The sequence below is a fragment of the Lissotriton vulgaris genome, chromosome 7 (assembly GCF_964263255.1).
Source record: "Lissotriton vulgaris chromosome 7, aLisVul1.2, whole genome shotgun sequence".
NCBI lineage: Eukaryota > Metazoa > Chordata > Amphibia > Caudata > Salamandridae > Lissotriton > Lissotriton vulgaris.
Genome location: NC_141695.1, coordinates 320,096,112 through 320,120,717, shown reverse-complemented (window position 1 = coordinate 320,120,717; position 24,606 = coordinate 320,096,112). Strand labels below are relative to the sequence as shown.

At 44.5% G+C, this 24,606-nt stretch overlaps 1 protein-coding gene across 1 annotated transcript in view; it reads left to right on the top strand.

Moving 5' to 3' along the window:
* The window catches only part of TBC1D17 (TBC1 domain family member 17), a 730,802-nt gene that overhangs the window by 317,700 nt on the left and 388,496 nt on the right, over positions 1-24,606 (top strand). The window contains exon 9 of the mRNA XM_086930148.1: positions 6,250-6,353. Coding sequence (XP_086786274.1) covers positions 6,250-6,353 — 104 coding nt within the window. The remainder of the gene's footprint in view (positions 1-6,249; positions 6,354-24,606) is intronic.

Here is a 24,606-nt window from a genome sequence, read left to right as displayed (position 1 = left end):
GTATGGAAGGTGTTTCTTGAGGGCTGGGGGATGGTGACTATTATATTGCAACAGGTTATTCCTATCTGTTTGTTTGCGAATTACCTATATTGAGCAAAACATTCTTAAAAGTATAGGTAACTGTTGAGTATATTTGCATAGTGCAAGCACAGTTGCGGCACTTTAACATAGTGGCAACGAGCACTGGCGTAGATCCCCTAAACTAGAAACACTAATAAAGCTAGGGAAACAAAACCAGTATTTAAAAAAAACGGATCAGAGCGAGCATAACAGAGCGCAGGCGCCAGGGGCGTAATACCGGAAGTAACCTCAAGCAGTCCGCAGAGGAATGGCGCGAGCAACAGAAACGCCGAGAAAGTAAGCAGACTACTAACTTAGGCGATTAAGCGCGTAAAACTTTCATTATTATAGCCATGATATTCTGCTTAGCAGTAGTTTATTTACGTATCATAACTCTCAGTACGGTGTGAGAAGATCCCGCCAGCGCGTAACGCGAGGCTTTTTTAGACACTTTGTAACGAAGCACAGCACGGACGGCAGAAAGCAACAGCCGGCAATTTTAGATACTTTGTAACAAAGCGCCGCCAGCAATTGCGAACATTGAACTAAACACCGTTCGACATAGCATACATCAAGTTAGAACGATTCCTATAACGCTAAGGAGAATTTAAATGAGTTCATACAAATAGCTCGTCTATTCAGTTATTATGAAATGCTGGTAAACCTTGAAATGTTTAGTATAAGAGATGGTATAAACCATACAAACAAATGGATTAAAACTGTGTTTTTTTAATTTTAATTTGTAGATTTACTATTTCCCTGATGAAGGCAGAATGATACTGCCGAAATGCATTGGATTTCATGTGAAATAATGGAAAACGATTTTTGCGAAAAATAATTTCATGAAAAATAAATGAAATATACAAGAATAAGGAGTAACCATTTTATTTTGAAACATTGACCCCGAATGAACTTAATACTTAAATAACAGGAAACTCAGAGCTGTGTCAGCACAAATCGGTGCCCGGAGGGACAGCTATACCGAGCCAGGTATAGCTGCTATCATAGGTTGCAAACATATCTCTCCAGACGGGGAGAGAGCTCCGGAGGCACGAAAACCACACTCACCTTTCAGTTTAAATAGCTGTGCTCTACCCTACACCTTTAGTATATTACTTTACCCGCCGCCCAGGATAGAAGCACGCACACAAAATTATTGAAGAACAAACCAAGAATGCAATACGAAGAAATCACAGCCTCCACAGACAGGAGGGCAGAAACATTTGCATATGCAACAGACGCAAGTGAAAAAATTTATTCATTAATTCAACCATCAAGTAAAGAACCAGTTTACTCTAAAAACAAGGAACAGCAATTAAGACATCTACTATACTTAACCCGCAAGGAGATCAACCAGAGAATGCACGCATCCACTATGATTAAATACCACAAAGCTCAAAGGATACCTAGAGGCCTCAAGATAGCTCTCAAACCCAGTTTATGTAAAAATTCCAAAACTTTCACGGAAAAATGGTTCGCAATTTTGAACAAATGCAGCTTAGACCTTATTCTACTAATCATAGAAGAACTGGCATTAATATTAGAAGAACTTACCCACGAAATAGAACAAACCAAAGCAGAAATGGCCAAACTATGTACACCAGAAGAACTAACAGCAACCTTAGAGGACATTAACACCCAATTAATAAAGCACACCCAAGAAATCAATGAGCGCAAGTTACGCAAGTATAAACGAGATACTTTGGATTACAAATTACAAGAAGTCTACACATGGGCTGAAGTGTATGCAAGAAAACGACAATCCAAAGGATATACTTCCCACACCGACACATCTTCCACGGATAGCGAAAGAATAACCCAAACGAAAAACATTCCTCAAAAAACTACACAAACCCAGGAACAAGCCTCAACATCAACAACGGTTCCTTTTTTAGAGGAAGGCCGGATAGAAACAGAAGACTCCGGAGGGGACGCAGAAAGAGAAACAGGATCCAACCAACCACAAACACGGTCCACACTAACCAAGAAAGAGAGAAAGAAACAACAACAGACCAACAAAGCTTAGTGCTGAACATATCGGATTATAATTTCAGTAAAATCCAAATAGCAACTCTTCAAAAAGGACTATCCTTTGTTCCAACAGCCCACACAAATACTTTAGAGTTGGAAGTAAGTCTATTCAAACTCACAAGAAAACTTCGCCTCAGACATTTCTTTGAAAACATTGTGGAAAAACAACCTACAATAGAAACAGATGAACTAAAGGGATTAAAGGTCAAAAGTACATACATGCCTCCCATCAGCCACAAAACTATAGACTTATATGAACAACTATGCAGTAAGGACTTAAAACAACTGAGCACCAAACAAAAACCGCACAAAATGAATACTTCCAAGAAAGAATTTGGAATCTTGAAATCCATAGCTGAGAATCAAAACATCATATGCCAAAAGGCGGACAAAGGGGGTGCCACAGTTATCCTCAACAAAACCTATTATCAAGACTCAATGAATGAACACCTAAGTGACACAAACTTATACATGGAGATTGGAAGTAATCCTTCAACAGAAATCAAAAAAGTCTTGTTGAGCATAGTTCAGAAAGCTCATGATCAGGGAACCATCACGGATAAAACACTCAAATATCTCACCCAAGAACATCCAAAAACTCCAACCATCTACCTAGTACCCAAGGTACATAAAGACTTATTGAAACCACCATGCAGACCAATCGTGTCCACCAAACATAGCATCCATGAACCAATAGGGAAGTACTTGGACAGATATCTACAACCTTTGGTGTTGAAAACCAGATCATATTTGAAAGATACCACAGATTTCCTCATCAAATTATCCTCCATTCAACCAGATGAAAGTATGATAATGGCTACCATCGATGTGAAAGCTCTTTACACATCAATACCGCATCAACAAGGTTTGGAAGCTATTGAAAGCGCCCTCCTGAGAAGCGAATATTCACAAGATCAACAAGTTTTCCTTTTAGAACTTATGCAGTTCACACTGCATAACAGTTACTTTGAACATAATAAGAAATGGTTCACGCAACAAAGCGGAACATCCATGGGAAATTGCGCCGCCCCGGCGTACGCAAATCTGTTCATAGCAGCATTCGAAGAAACGCACGTGTTTCAAGACACGATCTGGAACAGCAACATAGTCACGTATGTACGATTCATAGACGATATCTTTTTGATATGGAAAGGTTCCCAGAACATACTTCAACAACAACTACAAATCATGGACAGACAAATTGACCAAATCGGATTCACATGGAACATCCAAGAATCTAAAATTCAATATCTGGATGTAGAAATAACGAAAGAAATGGAGGAATTTTCCACAAACCTATTTCGCAAACAAACAGATAGGAATAACCTGTTGCAATATAATAGTCACCATCCCCCAGCCCTCAAGAAACACCTTCCATACTCTCAGATGCTACGGGTGAAGAGAGTGGTCTCAGAAGCTTCCAAATGTAAAGAACAAATGAACGAAATGAAACAAAGATTCATCGAAAGGGGATATCCTCCAGACATCACTCAAACTGCAGCAATACGAGCTCAACAGAAATCCAGACAAGAGTTATTAGTCCGGAAAACATCCACATCCAGCAATCGCATAACATGCGTCAGTAAATTCTCTACAGTCAGCACTCAATTTAAACAAATAATCAAGAAGCATTGGCCAATGCTCACAATGGAACCAGACTTTAAAGGAATTTTTTCAGAGGAACCAATCTTTGCACATACCCGTGCAAAAAATTTAGCGGATTTTTTAAAACCACAGGAAGAGAAGCACACTGTAAAATCATTTCGGGGCACCGTCCCGTGTTATAACTGCAATACATGTAACAACATCATCAAAGGAGCAAGCATAACACATCCACAAAGGGGATGTGTTATGCTTATTAAAAGTGAACGCAACATGTGATTCAAGCAATTTAATCTACATGATCAAATGTCCTTGTGGAGACGTTTACGTAGGACATACCGAACGAAAACTTAAAGTCCGCATAAATGAACATAAGAGCACCATCAGACTCAAATCCCAGAAAACCAGTGTGGCGGAACATTTCACACAAAAGCAACACAATGTCAGCCAATTAAGAGTATGCGTACTCGAAACACTGCCTAAATTGGATGGATCCATGAATAAAACCAAGCTGTTAAAACAGGAGAATTACTGGATTTACAACCTGGGCAGTTTGAAGCCCGGGGGACTCAACGAAAGAACAGAATTTCTTTGCTATTTATAAACATTTGAATTACCTATATTGAGCAAAACATTCTTAAAAGTATAGGTAACTGTTGAGTATATTTGCATAGTGCAAGCACAGTTGCGGCACTTTAACATAGTGGCAACGAGCACTGGCGTAGATCCCCTAAACTAGAAACACTAATAAAGCTAGGGAAACAAAACCAGTATTTAAAAAAAACGGATCAGAGCGAGCATAACAGAGCGCAGGCGCCAGGGGCGTAATACCGGAAGTAACCTCAAGCAGTCCGCAGAGGAATGGCGCGAGCAACAGAAACGCCGAGAAAGTAAGCAGACTACTAACTTAGGCGATTAAGCGCGTAAAACTTTCATTATTATAGCCATGATATTCTGCTTAGCAGTAGTTTATTTACGTATCATAACTCTCAGTACGGTGTGAGAAGATCCCGCCAGCGCGTAACGCGAGGCTTTTTTAGACACTTTGTAACGAAGCACAGCACGGACGGCAGAAAGCAACAGCCGGCAATTTTAGATACTTTGTAACAAAGCGCCGCCAGCAATTGCGAACATTGAACTAAACACCGTTCGACATAGCATACATCAAGTTAGAACGATTCCTATAACGCTAAGGAGAATTTAAATGAGTTCATACAAATAGCTCGTCTATTCAGTTATTATGAAATGCTGGTAAACCTTGAAATGTTTAGTATAAGAGATGGTATAAACCATACAAACAAATGGATTAAAACTGTGTTTTTTTAATTTTAATTTGTAGATTTACTATTTCCCTGATGAAGGCAGAATGATACTGCCGAAATGCATTGGATTTCATGTGAAATAATGGAAAACGATTTTTGCGAAAAATAATTTCATGAAAAATAAATGAAATATACAAGAATAAGGAGTAACCATTTTATTTTGAAACATTGACCCCGAATGAACTTAATACTTAAATAACAGGAAACTCAGAGCTGTGTCAGCACAAATCGGTGCCCGGAGGGACAGCTATACCGAGCCAGGTATAGCTGCTATCATAGATATTTGCCAGATCTACATCTTTGCTGGATCTAGAGTCTTACTTGGTGTCTGTTAATGATCATGTGTGTTTAAGAGTTGTGCATATTTCTATATGCTATCCATTAATTACAAAGATGATGCCTTTGACAGGGTTACATTTTGGTCCGGTTACAACCTCTCCTTTCAGATGGTGGTCTTTTGTTCGTCCTGCATGAAATATAACGTACAATATATCAAAGCAATTACAAGTCAGTAGCCCAGACCAAATAACTCTTCTTATCCTCTAATCTACATTGGTATTCAAAACAATGAACGCTTTTTAACTTAACACTTGTAATGAAAGGAATAAATTAAGTTTGAAATGGACTTTTACATGTATTTATGCAAACTTTGGATGTACATTTTGTTCTTCACTGCATAATGATCATACTTATGAGAATTACATTTGTAAAACGTGTATAATTGGTTTGAAATATTATACTCTATATTTCATGTAGGATTCTATGATTTGTATTCTGAATAAATCTGTTTTCAAGTTTAAGTCTATGTCTCTAGACCTGAACATAGGTTTGTGGCCTGGTCCTGTATCATCGGCTTAGGAATGTGGCACTCATCTTTTAAGTTTAGTTGCCTGGGGGTCTTGTTGCTCATGCGATAAGTGTAGATGTTTACGAGCTCAAAGGGTGGGCAAGTGCACTTCTGAGCCTGTGTCACTGTACAGTAAATATGCTGTGCAGGGAATTTGCTGCTCAGACACTTTGTGTAGCTGTTTAGGACTGTGCTTAGCCGGAAGAATCTGTGGCTAGACAATAACAAGCTGCTCCAGGGTTGAGCCTAGCTGCTTTGGAACAAACATGTGTTATTTAGGTTCAGAGTATAGGTGCTATTGCAGTTCACAGATGTGCTTCTTTAGAATTAGCTACTTGGCAGTTGAGTGGCAACATTGAATACATATATATTTTTTCTTTTTCTCAGGGCCTTAGTGCCGGTATCCGAAAGGAAGTCTGGAAGTTTCTGCTAGGGTTTTATCCCTGGAACAGCACCACTGATGAAAGAAAAGCATTGTTAAAAAGGAAGACGTAAGTCCACTGTTTCCCATGGCATTCTTGGCTTGGTTAATGAAGTCAGATTGTCCCTGATACTATTTCATTGTGAGCAGGAAAGTGAAGCCCTTCCTCTGTACACTTCTTGTATGTTTCAGTCCAGATTCCTTGTGATCGCTGAGTGTGATCTCTCTGAGCACCTCTGGATGTGATAAGGGCTGACAGACCCTTCTCTGTGCACTTGTAGGTGTGACTAGGGCAAGCCCACCTCTCTCTGGGGTCTCCAGTTGCATTAAAGCAGCCAGATTCTCATCTATGCCATCAGTGTGGAATTGCCAACAAACTATGCTACACATAAAAATACTGTAAGTGCTAAAGGGACTCGAGAAGGAATAGCTTAGGGAACAAAATGTATAAATAAGCAAAGTAGGATTGGTATTGTATGAATCCAACCTACTCAACTGAATTGACATCAATAGAGAATATATAAATGTAAAAATGAATAGTCGCACTCAGTACAGATCAGCAGCTAATGTGAGGACTTAATTTGCATCACAAGTTTTTCAGTACTCCATTAGAATCACTAGTAGAGTAGATGTACACAGGGTCAGAACAATCACACTCACTGATGTATCCCATATAATTATTGTATTCAAATTCCATTCATACAAAAGTGGCATCAATTAATAAAAATTCCACTATTTGTAATGGAGGAGGCACTGTTAAGAAATAGTGAGCCACTGTGCAAAGATAGCAGATATTTCAGTCTCTGTCGAGTAGTTGATTAATCAAGCTTAATCGACAAAAAAATCTTATAGGAAAGTGAGGTGCTTTGAGCTCTTTCTTTGGTGGATGCCCACCCTTAATCTATTTCAAGTAGAACATTAGCTGATTATTGAGTAAGGCTTAGGACTTTATTCCACAATCTTCTCTCCATGCGACCTATGACTGTCAAATCGGTGGAAGCACCCAGGTCTCTGCGCCATAGAGTGAAATGCCTCCTACTTTTTGCATGTATCACAGTTTCAAGATTTCTAGACTCCACTTTGTCTTTTTTTTTTTGCAAACTGTATAGTCCCCTTTGCGGCTCCAGATACCCTGGCTAAGGCATCATCAAGATGGTTTCTCTAAGATGGTCAATGATGCACGGTCACACCAAGAAACTGGGATGTGCTTGTTGTCCTTTTCTTCTGCTTTTGTAGTGTTATTTGGTTACATAGCATCCTGGGATTGCAGAGCATTTTGCTTTTTTAAAATCATCAATGTACAGTAGCAAATATCCTTGTCTTCTTGGTTCTCAAAGCAACTGAAGAGGCTGACAATATTATGTTGTACATGCCGTTGTATGGAGGTTGATTAATACGGGGGCCATAATGCAGCCTTCTATGAATCTTTTTCTTGTGCAGTTTCTGCCCGCTCTAACTTGTGCTTTAGATTCTAGGTGGAGACTGATGATTTTTTGTAAACAGGATTGTGACAGGCACATGCTTTCCACTGTAAGCCAGATTAATTGCCTCTTGACCAAGTGGAATGCTTGTCGATAAGTAAGATGGCCGGGAACATGGGCATCTATTTCTTGATAGAGAACGCATAGACAATGCAATGAAAATTGAATATGAGGTCTGTGGTTGATTGATTGGTCAACCATGAAAGCACCCCACATGAGGCATCCCTGCCTTCCTTACTCAGCATCCCACTCCGGAAGGTCTAGTGACTGAATTAATGAATGAAATGACATTTAAACAGCGCGATGGCTTCCTTGAGGCCTCCCAGTGCTACAGACGACACGGCAGAGGACGGAGCAGAAGGATTATATACAGTTTTGCAGCGTGAATCTTTCTGGATTCACTATGCTGTGCATAATCTGCAATCTGGTGGTTGGGTCCGGAATCGTAGTCCGTCTTCTCTTTTTGTTTTGTTTTGTAGCCCAGGTTGACGTCGACGTCCCACCATTTGGTGATACTTCGGTGACGTCAGCATGCTTCCCGCGGAAGCTCCCACCCTTGGGCGTCATCTTCAGATTCTTTTTTCCGCCGTTGGGTCTGGATCGGCGCGTGAACCTCCAGAAGTTTTGGAGGAGAAAAGGAGGAAAAACAGCAACTTTTCGAAAGAAAAGACCTGAGAAGAAGACCATCAGAGAGGAGACGACGAAGAAGGGGAAGAACCTCGAGATCTTCGACGTCCTTCGGAGAATGCGCACACAGGGGGCCCCCTGAGCGCAGGGATGTACAAGACACCCTTTAAATTATTGCAGAACCTGCCACCACAAGTTCGCGCAGAAGGACCAGCACCCGGTCTGCAACCTCTGCCTGCCAATCGACCACGAGAGCAAAGACTGCAACGCCTGCTCCGTCTTCAAACCGAAGACACTCCGGGTTCGAGAGAAGCAGAGGATAGCTCACTACACGATGCAGGGAAAAGGCCAGGCCCCGGCGCTTTACGAACTAAGCCTCTCCACCGACGACGAGGACAACATCGCCGAAGGTCCAGATGACTTCACGGTCGCAGAGACCGATAAGAAAACGTCTGACAAGGTAGGAGAGTCTACGACCCCGAAAACCTCGACAGGGCCTCGAAAGCCTGAGACAGACTCTCGGAAATCAGAGTCCAGAGCCTTGAAGGGAGCACCGGCGCCGAAAACTTCGACGACCAAAGCTGCATCCCCCGATAAAGGGCCCAGCCAATCCTTCGAGAAGGACTCCCAAGCGCCGAAGACCGGCGAAAAGCCAAGGTCGTCGAAGCAAGCCCCTGAGAAAAAACGGTCGACGACGAGCAGGACGCACAGTTAGAGAGAAAGAAAAGAAGTCTCGTGGCCGAGATGGAGAACATCCTTCAGAAGAAGAAGGACTTTGAGGAAAAGATGAAAAGTTTCAGGATCCCCTCGAAGCCAGCGACGGCCGTTGCTGAGGTGCAGGAGCACGAGGAGTTCGACGTCGAAGAGCCGCCGAAAACTCCGGAGCCCTCGGAACACGGAGAGGAAGAGGACCTCTATTACACAAAGGGTGATTATGGGGAGCAGCAGTCAAGCTACGGCTCAGGATCCTCGACGGCCCAAGACCAGGAATGGCAGGACATCGAGGCCGAAAACCCATAGGAGCCTGTGGAGACATACCCCTCTAGGCCTTCGCCGCCGGATGACATTGGGGCATACAATGAGGTCGTCAGGAAGGCAGCAGCAGCTTATGGGGTTAAGCTGGAAGAGGAGAAGCCTAAAGCAGACTTCCTGCTGGAAACATTGCTCCCCACGCTGACAAGAAGCCAGTTCTTGCCCATGCTAGAAAAGTATCACGGACCAGAGGAAGGAGGCTTTCATAGACCAGGCTACATGCAGATCAGTCACGACGAGGACGGAGAAGAAATACAAATTCTCCTCCCAGGACCCTGCTTACATCAAGGGATCCGTCACAGCAGATTCAATAATCGCTGCAACGGCTAGAAGAAGGGCCAACGTCCCAACAACATCTGGGCCACTACCTGACAAAGTAGGAGGATGGACCTGACGGGCAGAAAAATCGAGAGGAACGCCGCAATGCACTGGCGGATGGCTAACTACAATGCCCTCCTGAACAGGCACCAATACCAGCATTGGGATGAGATCGGCCAATTGATCAAGCACCTCCCAGAACAATACGTTCAGAGGGCAACACACCTTGTGGAAGAAGGGAAAAGCATTGCTAACTTGTGCCTGAAGACAGCCGTGGATGGGGCTGAAACATCCAGCAGACTGATAGCTATAGGCATCATAGAGAGAAGGCAAGCCGGGCTCAGGATCTCAGGCTTCAAAACTGAGGTTCAGAAGAACATCATGAACACACCCTTCAATGGAGAAACACTGTTCGGAGCCCCTGTTGATGAGAAACTCACCCAACTGAAGAAAGACAATGAGACGGCAAGGTCCATGAGGGCCCTGCAATTCAGGGGGATGAGAAGAGGCACTCCTACGCGGAGGCCGAACTGCAGGGGTGGAAACCAGCAAGGACAATCAAACCAGGCATTCCACCAGGGTCAACAGAGTGACAACCAAGGTCACCAGGGCTAGCAGAGCAAAACTGGAACTATCAGAACAGGGGCCAGTCCTTTCGAGGAAAAGGAAACGGATGGGGCCATAGGAGGAGAGGCGGTAAAAACCCCCCCCTCTAAGTGACTTCACACGGAAAAAGGTGCTCACCCACTCAAACCCTCCGGGGGAGGAGCACGGGAAAACAAAGAGGAGAGGGCTACACGGACAAGACACAAAAGAACATGTAACACCAGTAGGAGGCAGGCTGAGATTTTTTCTCCAGAAGTGGAGAAAAATAACCACAGACAAGTGGATACTCAACATCATACAGTTTGGATACTGCATAGAGTTGGAAAAGAGACCACCAAACAGAAAGCCAAAGAAAAGAGAGCACTCTGGATGAGAGCTGCAATTGCTCCAAGAGGAAGCTCAAGAACTCCTCCTCAAAGAAGCCATCGAACCGGGACCATTAAAAGAACGGAACAGGGGAGTGTACTCAAAGTACTTCCTGGTGCCAAAAGTGGACGAAAGCCTAAGACCCATCCTGGGTCTATGGTTCCTAAACAAGTATGTAAAGACTCAAAAATTCAAGATAACGTCCCTACAAGAGGTCATCCCACAGATAAAGGCCGGGGACTTCCTGTCCACTGTAGACCTCAAAGATGCGTACCTGCACATCCCCATGAATTGGCAGCACAAGTACATGCTAAGATTCACAGTAAACAGGGATCACTACCAATTCACAACCCTGGCATTCGTTCTAAAGTCTGCACCAAGGGTATTCACCAAATGCCTCGCAGCAGTGGCCGCACATCTGCGAAGAGAGGGGATACACGTGTACCCCTACCTCGACGACTGGCTCATAAAGGCAAGCTCTTATAGGACTTCAAGGATCATGCAGAGCAGGTCACAAGAACGCTAACAAGCCTGGGATTCTCCATACACTGGGGAAAATGCTTGATGGAACCGGAGCCAGTGAAGATCTTCCTGGGAGCTCAAATCAACACAGTCCAACGCAGGGTGTTACCCAGCGAAAAGAGGACACTCAGCCTACTGAGGGAGAAACGTCACTACCAGAAGGGGCGAGCTCTGACAGTGAGGACAGTGAGCAAGATCTTGGGAATGATGGCGTCATGCATACACCTGGTCCCCAATATACGCCTACAGATGAGACCATTCCAAGAGCAATGGTCACAAGCTACAGGAAGTTGGGAGGATCTAGTGGTTGTAACGCACAAGGTGCAGGAAGAAATGAAGTGGTGGACCAAAGGGAGGATAACAATAGGGAAGCCTCTAACGTCACAGGACCCAACAGTGACCATCACCACAGATGCATCCCAGAAGAAATGGGGCGCACACATGAACAGGCTCAGAGTGAGGGGTCTGTGGAGTGCAGCGGATGCGGTCAGACACATCAATTACCTGGAGCTGAAAACAGTGTTGCTGGCCCTCAAGGCCTTTCAGAAACAACTGTACAACCAGAAGGTGCTGATACAAACAGACAACACCAAAACAATGTTTTACATCAACAAGCAGGGGGGTACTCAATCATTCCCTCTGTCAAGCTTGGCACAGGAAATCTGGATATGGGCAATACCACTCAAAATAGACCTGCTAGCCATACACCTACCAGGGAGGGACAATGTAGAAGTGGATTGGCTCAGCAGGCAGACTTCAGCATCCCACAAGTGGGAACTCAACATACAGGAAACAGAAAGACTATTCAGGAGGTGGGGCACTCCGACAATAGACCTGTTTGCAACATGCCAGAATGCAAAATGCCAGTACTTTGCATCCAGACAACCAGAAGCACTATCCCAGGGGATTTCCCTATGGATAAGCTGGTCAAAAACATTTGCCTACGCTTTTCCCCTGATACCACTGATCCCCAGGGTTCTCAGCAAATGCATGACGAGCAACATGACGCTCATCCTGGTGGCACCACAATGGGCCAGGCAGACCTGGTACTCACAGATAATGGAGATGGCGCAGGGTCCACCCCACAAGTTCGCAAAAAGAAGAGACCTACTCTCCATGGAAAACTGAGAAGTTCTACATCCAGAGCCGGAGAGCCTCAGCCTCTCAGCTTGGCTCCTGAGGACTTAGAGTTCGCACATCTAAAACTACCAGAGAGCACCCTGCGGGTGCTGCGAGAGGCAAGAAGGCCCAGCACACACAAGTGCTATGGGGAAAAATGGAAAAGATTTACTCAATGGTGCTGCAAGAAAAAACTCCACAGAAAACTGACCAGGGAGTCAACGGTGCTAAGATACCTCACCCACCTATTAAAAGCTAAGCTAAGCTCATCCTCGCTGAGGGTACATCTGGCAGCGATTGTGGCATACACAAGAGGAGAAACAGGGAGAAGCTTCTTTACATCTCAAGTAGTAAAAAGATTCCTGGAAGGGGCAAAGAGAATAGCGCCACCAAAAAGGATGCCGCCGCCGGCTTGGAACCTGAATGTGGTATTGACATAGCTCATGAAAGCGCCTTTCGAACCCATTCACAAGGCATCACTGCAAATGCTAACAATGAAAGCAGCCTTTCTGGTAGCAATCACCTCGCTACGCAGGGTGAGCGAACTACAGGCACTAACACTGCAGGAACCATACATCCATATACACAGTGACAGGGTCGTGATGAGAACAGACCCGCACTTCATGTCAAAGGTGGTGTCAAGGTTCCACATGAATCAGAGTATTCAAATTCCTAGCTTCTTTCAGAACCCCACGACAAGCGCTGAGAGGGCGCTCCACACTCTAGACGCAAGAAGGGCAGTGATGCACTACATTGAAAGGACGAAGGAACACAGGAAGACAAAACAGTTCTTTGTATCCTTCGCAAACAGTTACCTGGGTAGACCAGTGACAAAAAACACCATAGCTCGATGGATCGCACAAACGATACAGTTCTGCCACAAGCAAGTGGGGCAGGAGCTGACAGGAGGGGGCACAGGCCTACTCGACCAGGAAGAAAGGAGCAACAATTGCCTTTCTGGCCAACACACCAATTCAGGACCTATGTCTGGCGGCAACATGGGCTTCAGTGCACACGTTCACTAAGCACTATTGCGTGGATGTACAGATGAACAAGGAAGCACAAGTAGGACAAAGAGTGCTTCAACATATATTCAACAACCAACGCTCATCTTCCATCCAACCGCCACAAAAGTAACAAAACCGCTACAAAATCTATGCACAGCATAGTGAATCCAGAAAGATTCACGCTGCAAAACGAATAGTTTCTTACCTGTCGGTGTAGTTTTGCAGCTTGAAGATCTTTCTGGATTCACTAGCGAACCCACCCGCCTCCGCCAGAAAGATGAGGCTGGAGAAGAAGGTAGAAACACTTGGAATAGAAAGCAAGTTGAAGCTTACGAGATACGTGAAAAGAATTACGTTGGAAAAAGGATTAACAAACATAGCCATGGATTCACTACAAGGACACAAAACAGAGAAAAAAGAATCTGAAGATGGCGCCCAACGGTGGGAGCTTCCCCACCTGGGCTACAAGAAAAAAAAAAAAAGAGAGAAGAAAGACTACGATTCCGGACCCAACCACCAGATTGCGGAATATGCACAGCATAGTGAACCCAGAAAGATCTTCAAGCTGCAAAACTACACCGACAGGTAAGAAACTATTCGTTCCTAAAAAGCCATGTTTTTAAAAGCTTTCGGAAGGCCAACAGGTTGGGCTCTTTTCGAAGATGAAGAGGAAGCGCTTTCCAGAGGATAGCGGAGTTATAGGAGAAAGACCGTCCGCCACACCTGGCTCGCTTTATTCTGAGGGGTAATGGATCAAGGATTCACCTGCAGGGTCAGTCAGAAAGCTTTCCCGGCCACTCCTTTAGACTGTGAGTCCAAACGAATAGAGACTTTTGGCAAAATAATTTCCCCCTCCCCACGCCTTTCTCTATGACCAAACAATTTCAGCTATCTCCTTGGCTTTTTTACCCATGTCCTTTGGGATACGTTGGATCAGATTGTTTCTTAAAACGTTTTTTAATTACATTTTGTAAGACAAGGCGCCACATTAAAAATAATTATCAAGCAATGGTCACATCATGAAATGGCCATATTAGCCATATTAGCAAAGCTGTCTAGCACACAGCAAAGCAATCACAGTTAGTGCTTCCTCCGACCACAACACGGTGGTCAGATTTAACCGCTGTCCCAGACTATCATTGGGCATCTCTCACGCAGGCTATTCCTGACGGCCGCAATGTGGCCAAATTTGTAATATGTTCAGGACTGGATACAACTGATTGCATAAGATCTGCCATGCTAAAGTACACACAAAAGTGATGGATGGAATGCTTGAATTAATCTCAGCCACTGGTAATTACTCAAGCCGTATCCCAATCCATCTTTATTTTGCACACCACATCACCTCAGTTTGGACCCAGCTATATGCAAATCGGTCTTGTGCCTGCACCAATTGGAACAATCAAGCCTAACTGCCAATCCAGTGCAGGTGCCTAGCAGATCACGAATAGTAGGTACATCCGGAGCTGCCTACCAGCAAATGGGAAAACCTTGGCTCAGACCTTTTGCCCCCACCAAAAAACGTGCAGTGCCAACACTTCTGCTGGCTAGAGTTTTCAAAGCACTCTCTCTGAGACAACTTCCTGCTAGAATGCAGCTCAGGACTTCTGTATGCCTTCCGGTCACTGCCTCTCCTGTCTCGAGTTCTGTAGAAGATATAGAACGATCAGACCCAAGTCATTCTATTGGCACCAGATTGGGCCACAAGAGTGTGGTGGGATGAGCTCCTAAGATTCTGTCCTACGATGAAGCTGCAGCTTCTACAGAATCTTTTTCGCAATGGCAGGATGTTTCACCCGGCCCTGATCACTTTACATATACATGGTTTGAAAATGTGCAGTGATAGTTGCCCTCCTTCGACTTGCACCAAGAGGTCATTGAAATCATCTTGGCAGGGAGGCGTCCTTCACTAACTCACTGTACACCAGCCATTGGGACACATTTTTGGATTGGTGCAGCATGTGAGAAGTTGGCCTGATATATGATGCTCACTAGTTCTAGTGATCACCTTGTATCAGTCCAAACAACCCTTATGGTGATTGGTTGTAAGTCAACCTTACAGACCAGCTTTCCTAATGGTAGCATGGACAAAGCAGTCTTAGGCTAAACTCTTTTGGCATGTGAAGCCAGCTGTTTTACCACATATAACCCCTTCAATACCAAATGAAAGGACACCACACAGGTAGTTATGAAAATAAACAAGATATTTATTAACTAACATACACCTCTGAACTCTTTATGAGATCAGAGGGCTAAGCACATGACAAGACTCTTAAGAAAAATATGTTAGTTGCACGAGTTACAATGTTGCCCTAGGGGCGCAACAAACCATATACTAAACAACTGTTATAAGTAAGTCGATAGAAGGAATGGAGCTGTCCAGAGGCTGTAGGATCGCTGGGACTAGACTATCCTAACTTTAGGTAAGTAATAGGAGGCCCACGGAACGCGTGTGCAGAGAGTGAACTCACACGCGAGATGCGTAACAACGTCTATGGACAGTACAGTTCAAGAAAAAGGTGAGTACGGACAATTCTGACTAGTTAGGACTAAAACGACTGTGAATCTGGACACTAGGAGAGTCAATCTACCCTTGAGCACCGAAATGCTCTTGTTACCTCACCCACGGGCTGTGAGTGCATAGGTGCGAAGTCGTGTTGGGTTTCTGCGTTGAAGTCTATGGAGCCTGAAAGAAAAGATGCTGCAGGCGACCAGGAGGAGGATGTCCGGTGTGATCCAAGGGTGGATCAGGGAAGCTGAAGACCTGAAAGCAGAGGGGACAATGTTCAAAGTCACTAGCAAGTGACTGGAGTGGAACCAGGAAGGAACCAGAGGCTGTTGTCGCGATCAGGTGAAGAGTGGACGCTTGACTCTGCAGCCACGTGGACCAGGTGGTGTCTTCGACAACCAGGATGGAGGCACGAGCTGTCCCATGCAGGCTCTCGCTGTCGGCGGTGTTGGATCCGTATTCGGCATCAACAGGCCTTGGCAAAGGCAACCCGCGCGGTGAGTGGAATCGGCGTCTCGTGCGGACCAGGAGGGTACGGGGTGCTTCTCCTTTACAGGGAAGCAAGGGCCAGTCTGGAGCAACCAGACCAGCGGTGTGGATTTCAAGGATCGTCGTCTAGGAGGCCACTAGCCAGCCGGCAAGTGACCAGACAACGCGTTGAGCAGCAATCAAGCAAAAGGGTCCCACGCAGATCTTGTAGATGCTGGAGGGCTGATCTTCTGTGCAGGAGCTGCTCGGGGCTGGGGCTTCTCAATCCCCAAAGCACTTCGTCGAGGATACCTCAGAAGACGTGCTGGAAGCGAAGTGCAGTTTCTTCAAGATGGCCGGTCCCGCGTGTCTCGTCGCACCCACGGATCTCAGCTGTGCTGAAGATGTAGGTAGAGGTCGGAGAGGTCTGGGAATCCGGGTCTCGTCGGGCTCTGAAGTCTGGATCCTCGAGGGAAGACGACAAAGTGAAGCCGCTGGACGCTTGATGGTGCCTGCTTGTGCAGGGTGGACACTCCTTGCCCACAAGGGAGATTTCTTCAGTCTTCTGTGGAGCAGAACGTCGAAGTCCAGAGTCTCTTCTTGTAAAGTTTCCATTCAGGATAATCTGATTTGGAATGGGACCAGCTCCTACCTTTATCCTGCTAAAGGGGGCTGTACTATCACTAGGTCCCTCCTATGGGTGGGACCAGGAAGGGGGGTGGTAACACCCCCTATCCTTTGTCCGGTTTCGCGCCAGAGCTGGGGCTGGAGTGCCCCAGCAACTGGTTTGAACCGGTGTATGCACAGAGGCACCTTGTGTGCCCCAGGCATGTCTCATTCCTTTCAGGCCTGTCCTACCTAATACACAAAATCCTGTCTGGGGGGTGCTAGCACCTCCCAAGGCAGGAAACCCTTTGTCCAGGCCTCCCTCGCTGGAAGGACTCCCAGCAGCAGGAGGTCAGACTTGTGTCTGGTGGCAGCATCCATTGTGTGATGCTGAGGCTCGAGTTTGACTTTAACCGGGGTTCACAGTTAGGTACATGTCGTGTCCCTCTAGAAGGGTGGAATGCTACCCCCGTCGCCAGAATTGGCGAGGGGGTAGTATTCCAATTCGTAAGACACCTTACTCGACATGTTTTGATAATGCTATGCCAAAGTTAGCAATAATCACGAGGATTATAATGCACTTAAGAGTATATGGTATAGCGTTATCATGGAACCAGCTAAAGGACTTGGTTCCGAAAGCTGCAGACAGGCTCAGCTCATGCTAGAGCACCATCTCACATAATTCCAAGCACTCTGCCTCCAGGATTGTTAAGGCCTGCCATAGGAGTGACTTATAGGAGTATATGTGTCCATTTTAGGTTTAGATATAGGTATACTATATCTAAAGCAAAGGGTGATTACACCACCTTACCCCAGCTGATTGATCAGCCAGTTGTGTCAGATTTGGATGGCCAGCCAGGGGTGGCATAATACATGCTGCAGCCCCTGTTAGGCCTTGGGTTCACTTAGGCCCTGGGTACCTGTGGTACACTGTACAAGGACTTACAAGAGTGACCCAATACCAATTGTTAAATGCACCTAAGGTACATGGATGGCAATTTAGAGAGAGAACAGCTAGGCTGTGGGTCTGATTACCAGACCCACAGCCAGGGAAAGTCGTAAACCAGTGAAGCAAAAAGCAAAAATCTGGGGTGACCATAGGATTGCAGACCCTACTCTCCTACACAGCACCCAACAAATTGACCCTTTACAGGCAAAGTTGTGTAAAGTGTTGCTGTTTGTTCTTTCCCTAGCCCAGCAAGCACTTGTGTTGGACACTGTTTATGGCAGTGGCGTAACACAGGCCCCCACAGCCCCTGCGGTGCGGGGGGCCCGAGCTTCAGGGGGGGCTCTCAGCACAGTACTCTCGTCCAAGAGCTCCTGATAAAATCTGCAGTGGGGGCCCTTCCTTCACCTTGCAGGGGGGCCTCCTCTAATTTCGTTATTTGTGAAAAAGGGAAAGGAGGCCTCCTTTTAGGTACAATCTGGGACAAGGAGTTCAAAAGTGGGAAGACAAGCGGAAGTCCCAACTCTTTAAGAAAAAACCTTTTCGTGTATTAACCTATTGTATCTCTATGTGCCAGGAGTCTATTGTCGATATACTATCCAATGTCAGAAACACAATATCAAACATGAATCAAACTTCAAACAAATCTTTAAACAGTGTGTGAGTTGCTAAAAACATCCAGTTTATTACAAATCAATAAAAACAATGTTACAAAACATGGTAATAGTGCCAAGGAAAAACGAATACAATTGCAATATCAGCTTAAAATCATTAAAATGCACAGTTAAAAATGAATCAGAAATTCACAGTTGTTGAGGTAGTCGACGCGTTTCGGTGTGTACGGATGCCACCTTCTTCAGGACAAACAGTTTCTATATGAGAGAACATTACAATTAGATACACATCTTTATTCACAAGGTCTAGTACTCAAAAAATACATAGTTACTATTTATAGATGTTCAGGGCACATTTGTTTTAACACACACTAAGAATAGGTAATTTCCTTATTCGGAGAGCCATTAGTGTTCGTATTATTCATAGGCACTTGACATACAACAAGGTCTACACGTGGATCTTTTCTTTGGTGACATTTACGACACCAACTAGGATGCTTAAGAAGAAATTATCAAAAAGCATACCTGTGAAATAGATTTTACTTTTCTTCTTGTGTAAAATTAAGAAGGGTGGAAAGACCGGTGTCACTCCGGTTTGTAGGCAGCTGGTGTATTTAATTCCAGTGCAGGTTCCCTTTCTGTAAGAAATATAGGGACCCCAGTGTATATTAATTGGGATTGTCAAGATTGACTTTTCTCATTCTATCCATTGAAAACAAATGGCCCACCTCTCTTTACCTTATATCCTGAGAGCCTTTGTGTTTGAAGAGGTTGCTGGAGGGGTGCCACCGTATTAATCAATCTCAGAATCCTGTAAATAAATTAAGTTGTGGTATTGGATTACCTGGATGGAACCATGTTTTTTTTGTTGCTTTTACTCTCATTTACTGGATGGGTGAGTTGGCTCCTGTTCAGTGAACTAATGCTAGGGGCTATCTGTATAACACAGTGTCTATTGGAGGGTTTTGTTTGTGAAGATCCTTAGACTTAATGTCTTATAACTCACCCGTGGCGTGGGAGTATGTGTCCCAACTTCGCAGTGCTACTTGATGCCTTTAATTCAGCAAACACACTCCGGCCACTATGCCACAAGGCCTTTTCTTCAGTTTTGACCTGTAGGGGGTTACATTCCAGATATTTGTTCTTTCCTTGTTAGCAAATATGCTGCATTGTTTTATAATTCATTGGCTATCAATTGCACTATTCATGCATATCTTATTTATGGCAGTCGTTAGTATTTGTTCTTTCTTTGTTTGCAAAATAGGCTACGTTGTTTTATGACTCATTGACTATCAATTGCACTATTTAAGCATATATTATCTATGGCAGCCGTTAGGGTTCTGTTGATTTCATAAACTTGCTGTGATTACTGCCAGTGGGTTGATTAAATTGCCCCACAGTTCGTATTTGAACCAAACTTCATAATTAGAAGCAATATAAAAATGTATAGGATATATGTCTAATGTTCCCCTCAAACAAACACATTAGGTTACACATTTCGTTCTTATAGGCAGGATGCAGGTTGTCTAGTGATTGATTTAGACATTTTGTACTTAAAGAGAGGGTGCAGCTTGTCAGGCTGCCTTTCCCGGTTAAATGACACATTTGTGCGTTTATGAGCACTTCCTTTATGCTAAATGGCAGTTTCACGATTCTACATTTATGAGCGCTCTATTTGTCTTGGACGCTGGTTTTGTGCTTAGGAGATAAGAGTGTCGGAGTGAGGCTCTACGATAGACTAAGAGAGCTTAAGAGAATGCTAGGTTATATTTTGCAATGTGGAGGCTTCTCTTACCTTTTTTCTAGAAACCGGCCTCCCTGCTCCCCTCACAGCTCCTACGTATCTCTTCCTTCTTGTACGTCCAGTCGCGAATGTATGGCCTGGTGATTCATTGCCCATTATTTAAACAAAAAAACGCGGGAGGTTTTCAATTAAGTCCTCGCGAAGGGTTATTGATTGAGGCCCCGTTGGTGGGCGTGTGTATATCTTTTCCTACGGTGCCAATTATCGTTTTAAACTACAATTGTAGTTTTGTTATTTCTAATGGTGTCGCTTACCTTATTACGAACCTGTTTCTATTTGTGACATTGGTGGGCGTCTGTGTCACCTTCCCTACAGAGCCAATGTGTGTTAAGAACTACTATTGTGGTTTGGATAGTTGTGGTCGAGTGTATTAAACGTAGTAACGCGGGAGGTTTTCAATTGGATCCACGTGAGGAGTAATCAATTAAGGCCTCGTTGGTGGGCGTGTCTATCCCCTTCTCTGCGCTGTCATTAGGCATTGTGAAATACAATTGTAGTTATGTTAATTCTGAAAGCGTCGCTTTTTCTTTTTCGAATACGTTGCTATAGGTAACGTTGGAGGCGCGTGCCCCGCCTTGGCTGTAACACCATTAAACGTTGTAGACTACAATTGTAGTTTTTTTTAGTTATGACCGCGTCGCTGTTTATTATTGCGAACACGTTGCTATTGATGACAGTAGAAGGCGTCTGCATCACCTTCCCTACTCCGCCAATGGGCATTGAGAACTACAGGAGTGGTTTAGTTAGTTCTGGTTGGAACACTTGTAATATTGCAACCACGTTGATATTCATAACAGTATCCAAAAAGTGATTTTCCATATACATTATTATTATCAGCTTACTCTAGGCTACCGGCATATGCACGTGATGCTAATATGAATTAACTCCGCCGATGAGACATCCTCGAGGGGTCTAATCTGAGTGTGGTGGTGATTATTCAATAAATATATATTCGGGCAAGGAGATATAATTGATGTTTATCGGAAGTCAATTAACGGAGAGGATCTTTTTTATCTTAATTTGCGCTAGTCGTTTTAAAGGGAGGTCAAAAGTGTCGAGGATGATTCGATATTGAGGGGGATAATGAAACAGATCCTATCCTCAATTTATTAATACAACTAGTGTATTTTCTTGGCCGGGTTTCAATTCAGTACATTCAGTCATTTTAAAGGGGGGCCCAAGATATCAAGGATGATTCGATATTACGAGGGGCGATAAGACAATTGCTATCTTCAATTTATAAATACAACTAGTGTATTTTTTGGCCGAGTCTCATACAGTATCATATTCATAGTCACGAGGGGTGATAAGACAATTGCTATCTTCAATTTATAAATACAACTAGTGTATGTTTTGGCCGAGTCTCATACAGTATCATATTCATAGTCACTATAGGATTCTTTCCCAGTCTTCTCTGGTATTTAGGCCATCTTTTACTGAGTTAAAACGTGACATAAAGAATTGTTCGCGTTTTTTGCGTTGAGGAAATATAAATTTTTGGTCAAAATTGTGTTCCCTATCGTGTACCCCACCGACTCCAGGTATCAGCTTAAAGTGCCTGTAACTTCCCTCCTGTACCAGCTATGAAGACGCAAACACATTTGCGTCCAACGTTAACATGTCCTCTTTCAGACCCACCCTGAATGGGTTGAATAGTCCGTTCCTAAGTATGCCATGCCAACGTCTTTTTGTGGTGTACTTAACATGTTTTTCAGCTTTGGCTGAGTAGGCCCTGAATCTCTACCATCGAGCCTTTTTCTTGGCTTCTGACTCCGAAAGCCTCAGCCCAGGCTGCCTCTGTATCCATGAACTCTGACTTGCTTCTAGCGCGGCCCTCCGTGCTTAGCTCAGCCTGCTGCCTGCCAAGACTGACTACAACCTTCGAATTATCTGTGCCGCTCCTCGAAAATGCATTCCTGCCCACTAGCTTAAGTAAACATTCCCCCAGCTGCAGAGCCAAAGGGCCCGGCCACACTGTCTCTATACAAGTAATTCATAGCTCCTGTTACCATGCTACCATGGAAGGCCCATGCCCCCACGCTTCCCATGCAGACACTTAGGCGCTTATACACGCACTCACAGTCAGTATAGAATAGCTTCTGCCCCAGAGACCTTTCCGCCCAGATAACTCAGTTCCTAAAACATCAGATATCAGATATGATAAAAGTACAAGTTGATCTGACATGCCAGACTTCTGTCTCTTTCCGTCAGTTCGAATGTCAAGTCCCCTGCACCCTCCAGCTTCACGTCATTCCCACGTCATGCAGCTGCGCGCGCATCCAAGCTTCCGATTTCTGCTGACATTGCAACATTTCTGTTTAGTGCCACCCACATGTGACACCTACTTGTGACGTTTCTAGCACACACCTCCAGTTTACGCCTAGTTCACGCCTTTTGATTACGTACTAGTAACACGTGGATACTGTTATCTTGTCTGCTCTCAGCTGTTACGCCTACTATGTTACTTCCTATGGTGTAAATTAAGTATATAAGCTATGTATTGACAATAAATTATGGCTCTATCCCTTCTGACACCCGTGTGGTGGTCAGAATAAGATATCCTGGTCATGACCATTCCTTTTTAAGGAATAAAACCCCTAAGAACTCTAACACCACGGACTCTGTCTTCTTTCTTCCGATCTGAGTTATTATTGATTAAGTACTTACCTGCATAGAAATTAAGATGGTAAATTAATTATTTACGACATTCTGGCGCCCGAATAGGGACCCCTCCCCCACCTCACGCGCCGGTAGGTGCATTGCAAGCTCTGTCCCCTGCCATCAGCTAGAAGGAACTTAAGCGTACCGGCAGGATTTCCTGCATCCCCATCTGGTCCACGGAGGTGACGAAGACTGCGATCAGTACCCAGACGAGGCGGTGAGGAGTGCGGAGGATCCCGACCAGAGCCTAGCCGAAAGAAGCAAGGTCCGAGGTGTCAAGAGGCCCACCAGATTTCCGAAGTTTTCCGAAGTTTTTTCCGAAGTTTTCCGAAGTGTCGAGTCGAGTCCAGTCGAGTTTTCCGAGGCCTTCAGTTTTCCGTGCTTCCCGGTGAGTACCATTGCTGGGACGTATCTAGACGGGTTTGGGTACACAAGTCCGGTCTGCACTATTTTAGACAGTGTATCTGTACTGTTTAGCAGTATATCCGATGATTACAGTTCTTGCACTGTGCATAACAGTGTATCTGTGCTGTTTAACAGTACATCTAGTATAGGGGGGTAGTTATATGTGCCTTTAAATGTTTTTCCATGTGATTAATGTCGTTGTATGAGTGACTGTTTTAATGTGTATTATCGTGTTCTTGTATAACTAGCCGTACCCAGTATTAAGTAAGTAAGGATTGAGCATTCAGTACTAAGCAAGCAAAATGCCATTTTTCAACAAGTTAAGGCAGATAGGAACTAGGAAAGGGATACTAGAGGAAGAAATTCCTATCCCCCCTAGGGACACTCCCGGTAACTTTATGTACCACAAGCATGGCATAGATGCCATATTATATCTAGATTTATGGGCCGACTATACTAAACACCTAGACGAAAGACACAGATGGCCCGTTACCGGAACATGGGATGCCGAGTGCATCATGAAAGTAGAAGAAGCATTATGGAAAAAGAAAGCCAGACAATCTCAGAAAGACGCCATAGAATTTTGGCGTAAGGAATCACATAAGCGTGCTGAAAAAGCACTTCGTAGAGAAGACAGACTTAAAGAATCAGAAAAAGCCCAAGAATACGAATTAGTTACTGAAGGGATTCGAGTAAAGGTAGAACAAGTAGACCGTGCACGAAACAATCTCGTAAACGGTATGTATCTCGCGGCCGAGGGTTCACCTGAGTCCATTTCTGAAATACCGAAAAATCTGCCGCCACCATTAGTTCCAACTAAAGTAACTCATAAAACCACTAAAGATATATTCCTAAATTCTTATCTAGAGGATGTAGCACCGGCTTACACCAATCTGCCTGTTCGTGCCTTGCCTACTGACAGGGACGGGGGTGGTAACCTGCCCCCAGATCGTATTCCGCCAGTACCACGACAGACTTCGCCTGTTCCGCCAGCCCCACCACTTCCCGCACCCAAAATTTACCTACCGAAACCACGTTTACCTGACCCTACTAAAAGACAAATTCAAGTTCAGATACAGACTCCACCGAGAGATAATGCCCAAGCTTCCGCTTCAGGAGGTGCGACTGCGGGTCTCCGGACCCCGCCATTGACTCACAGATTCAACCTTAGGGATATGCAGAGTCCTTTCACGTTTAAATCACCCCGCCTTGACATACTCAAGGAAAACCTT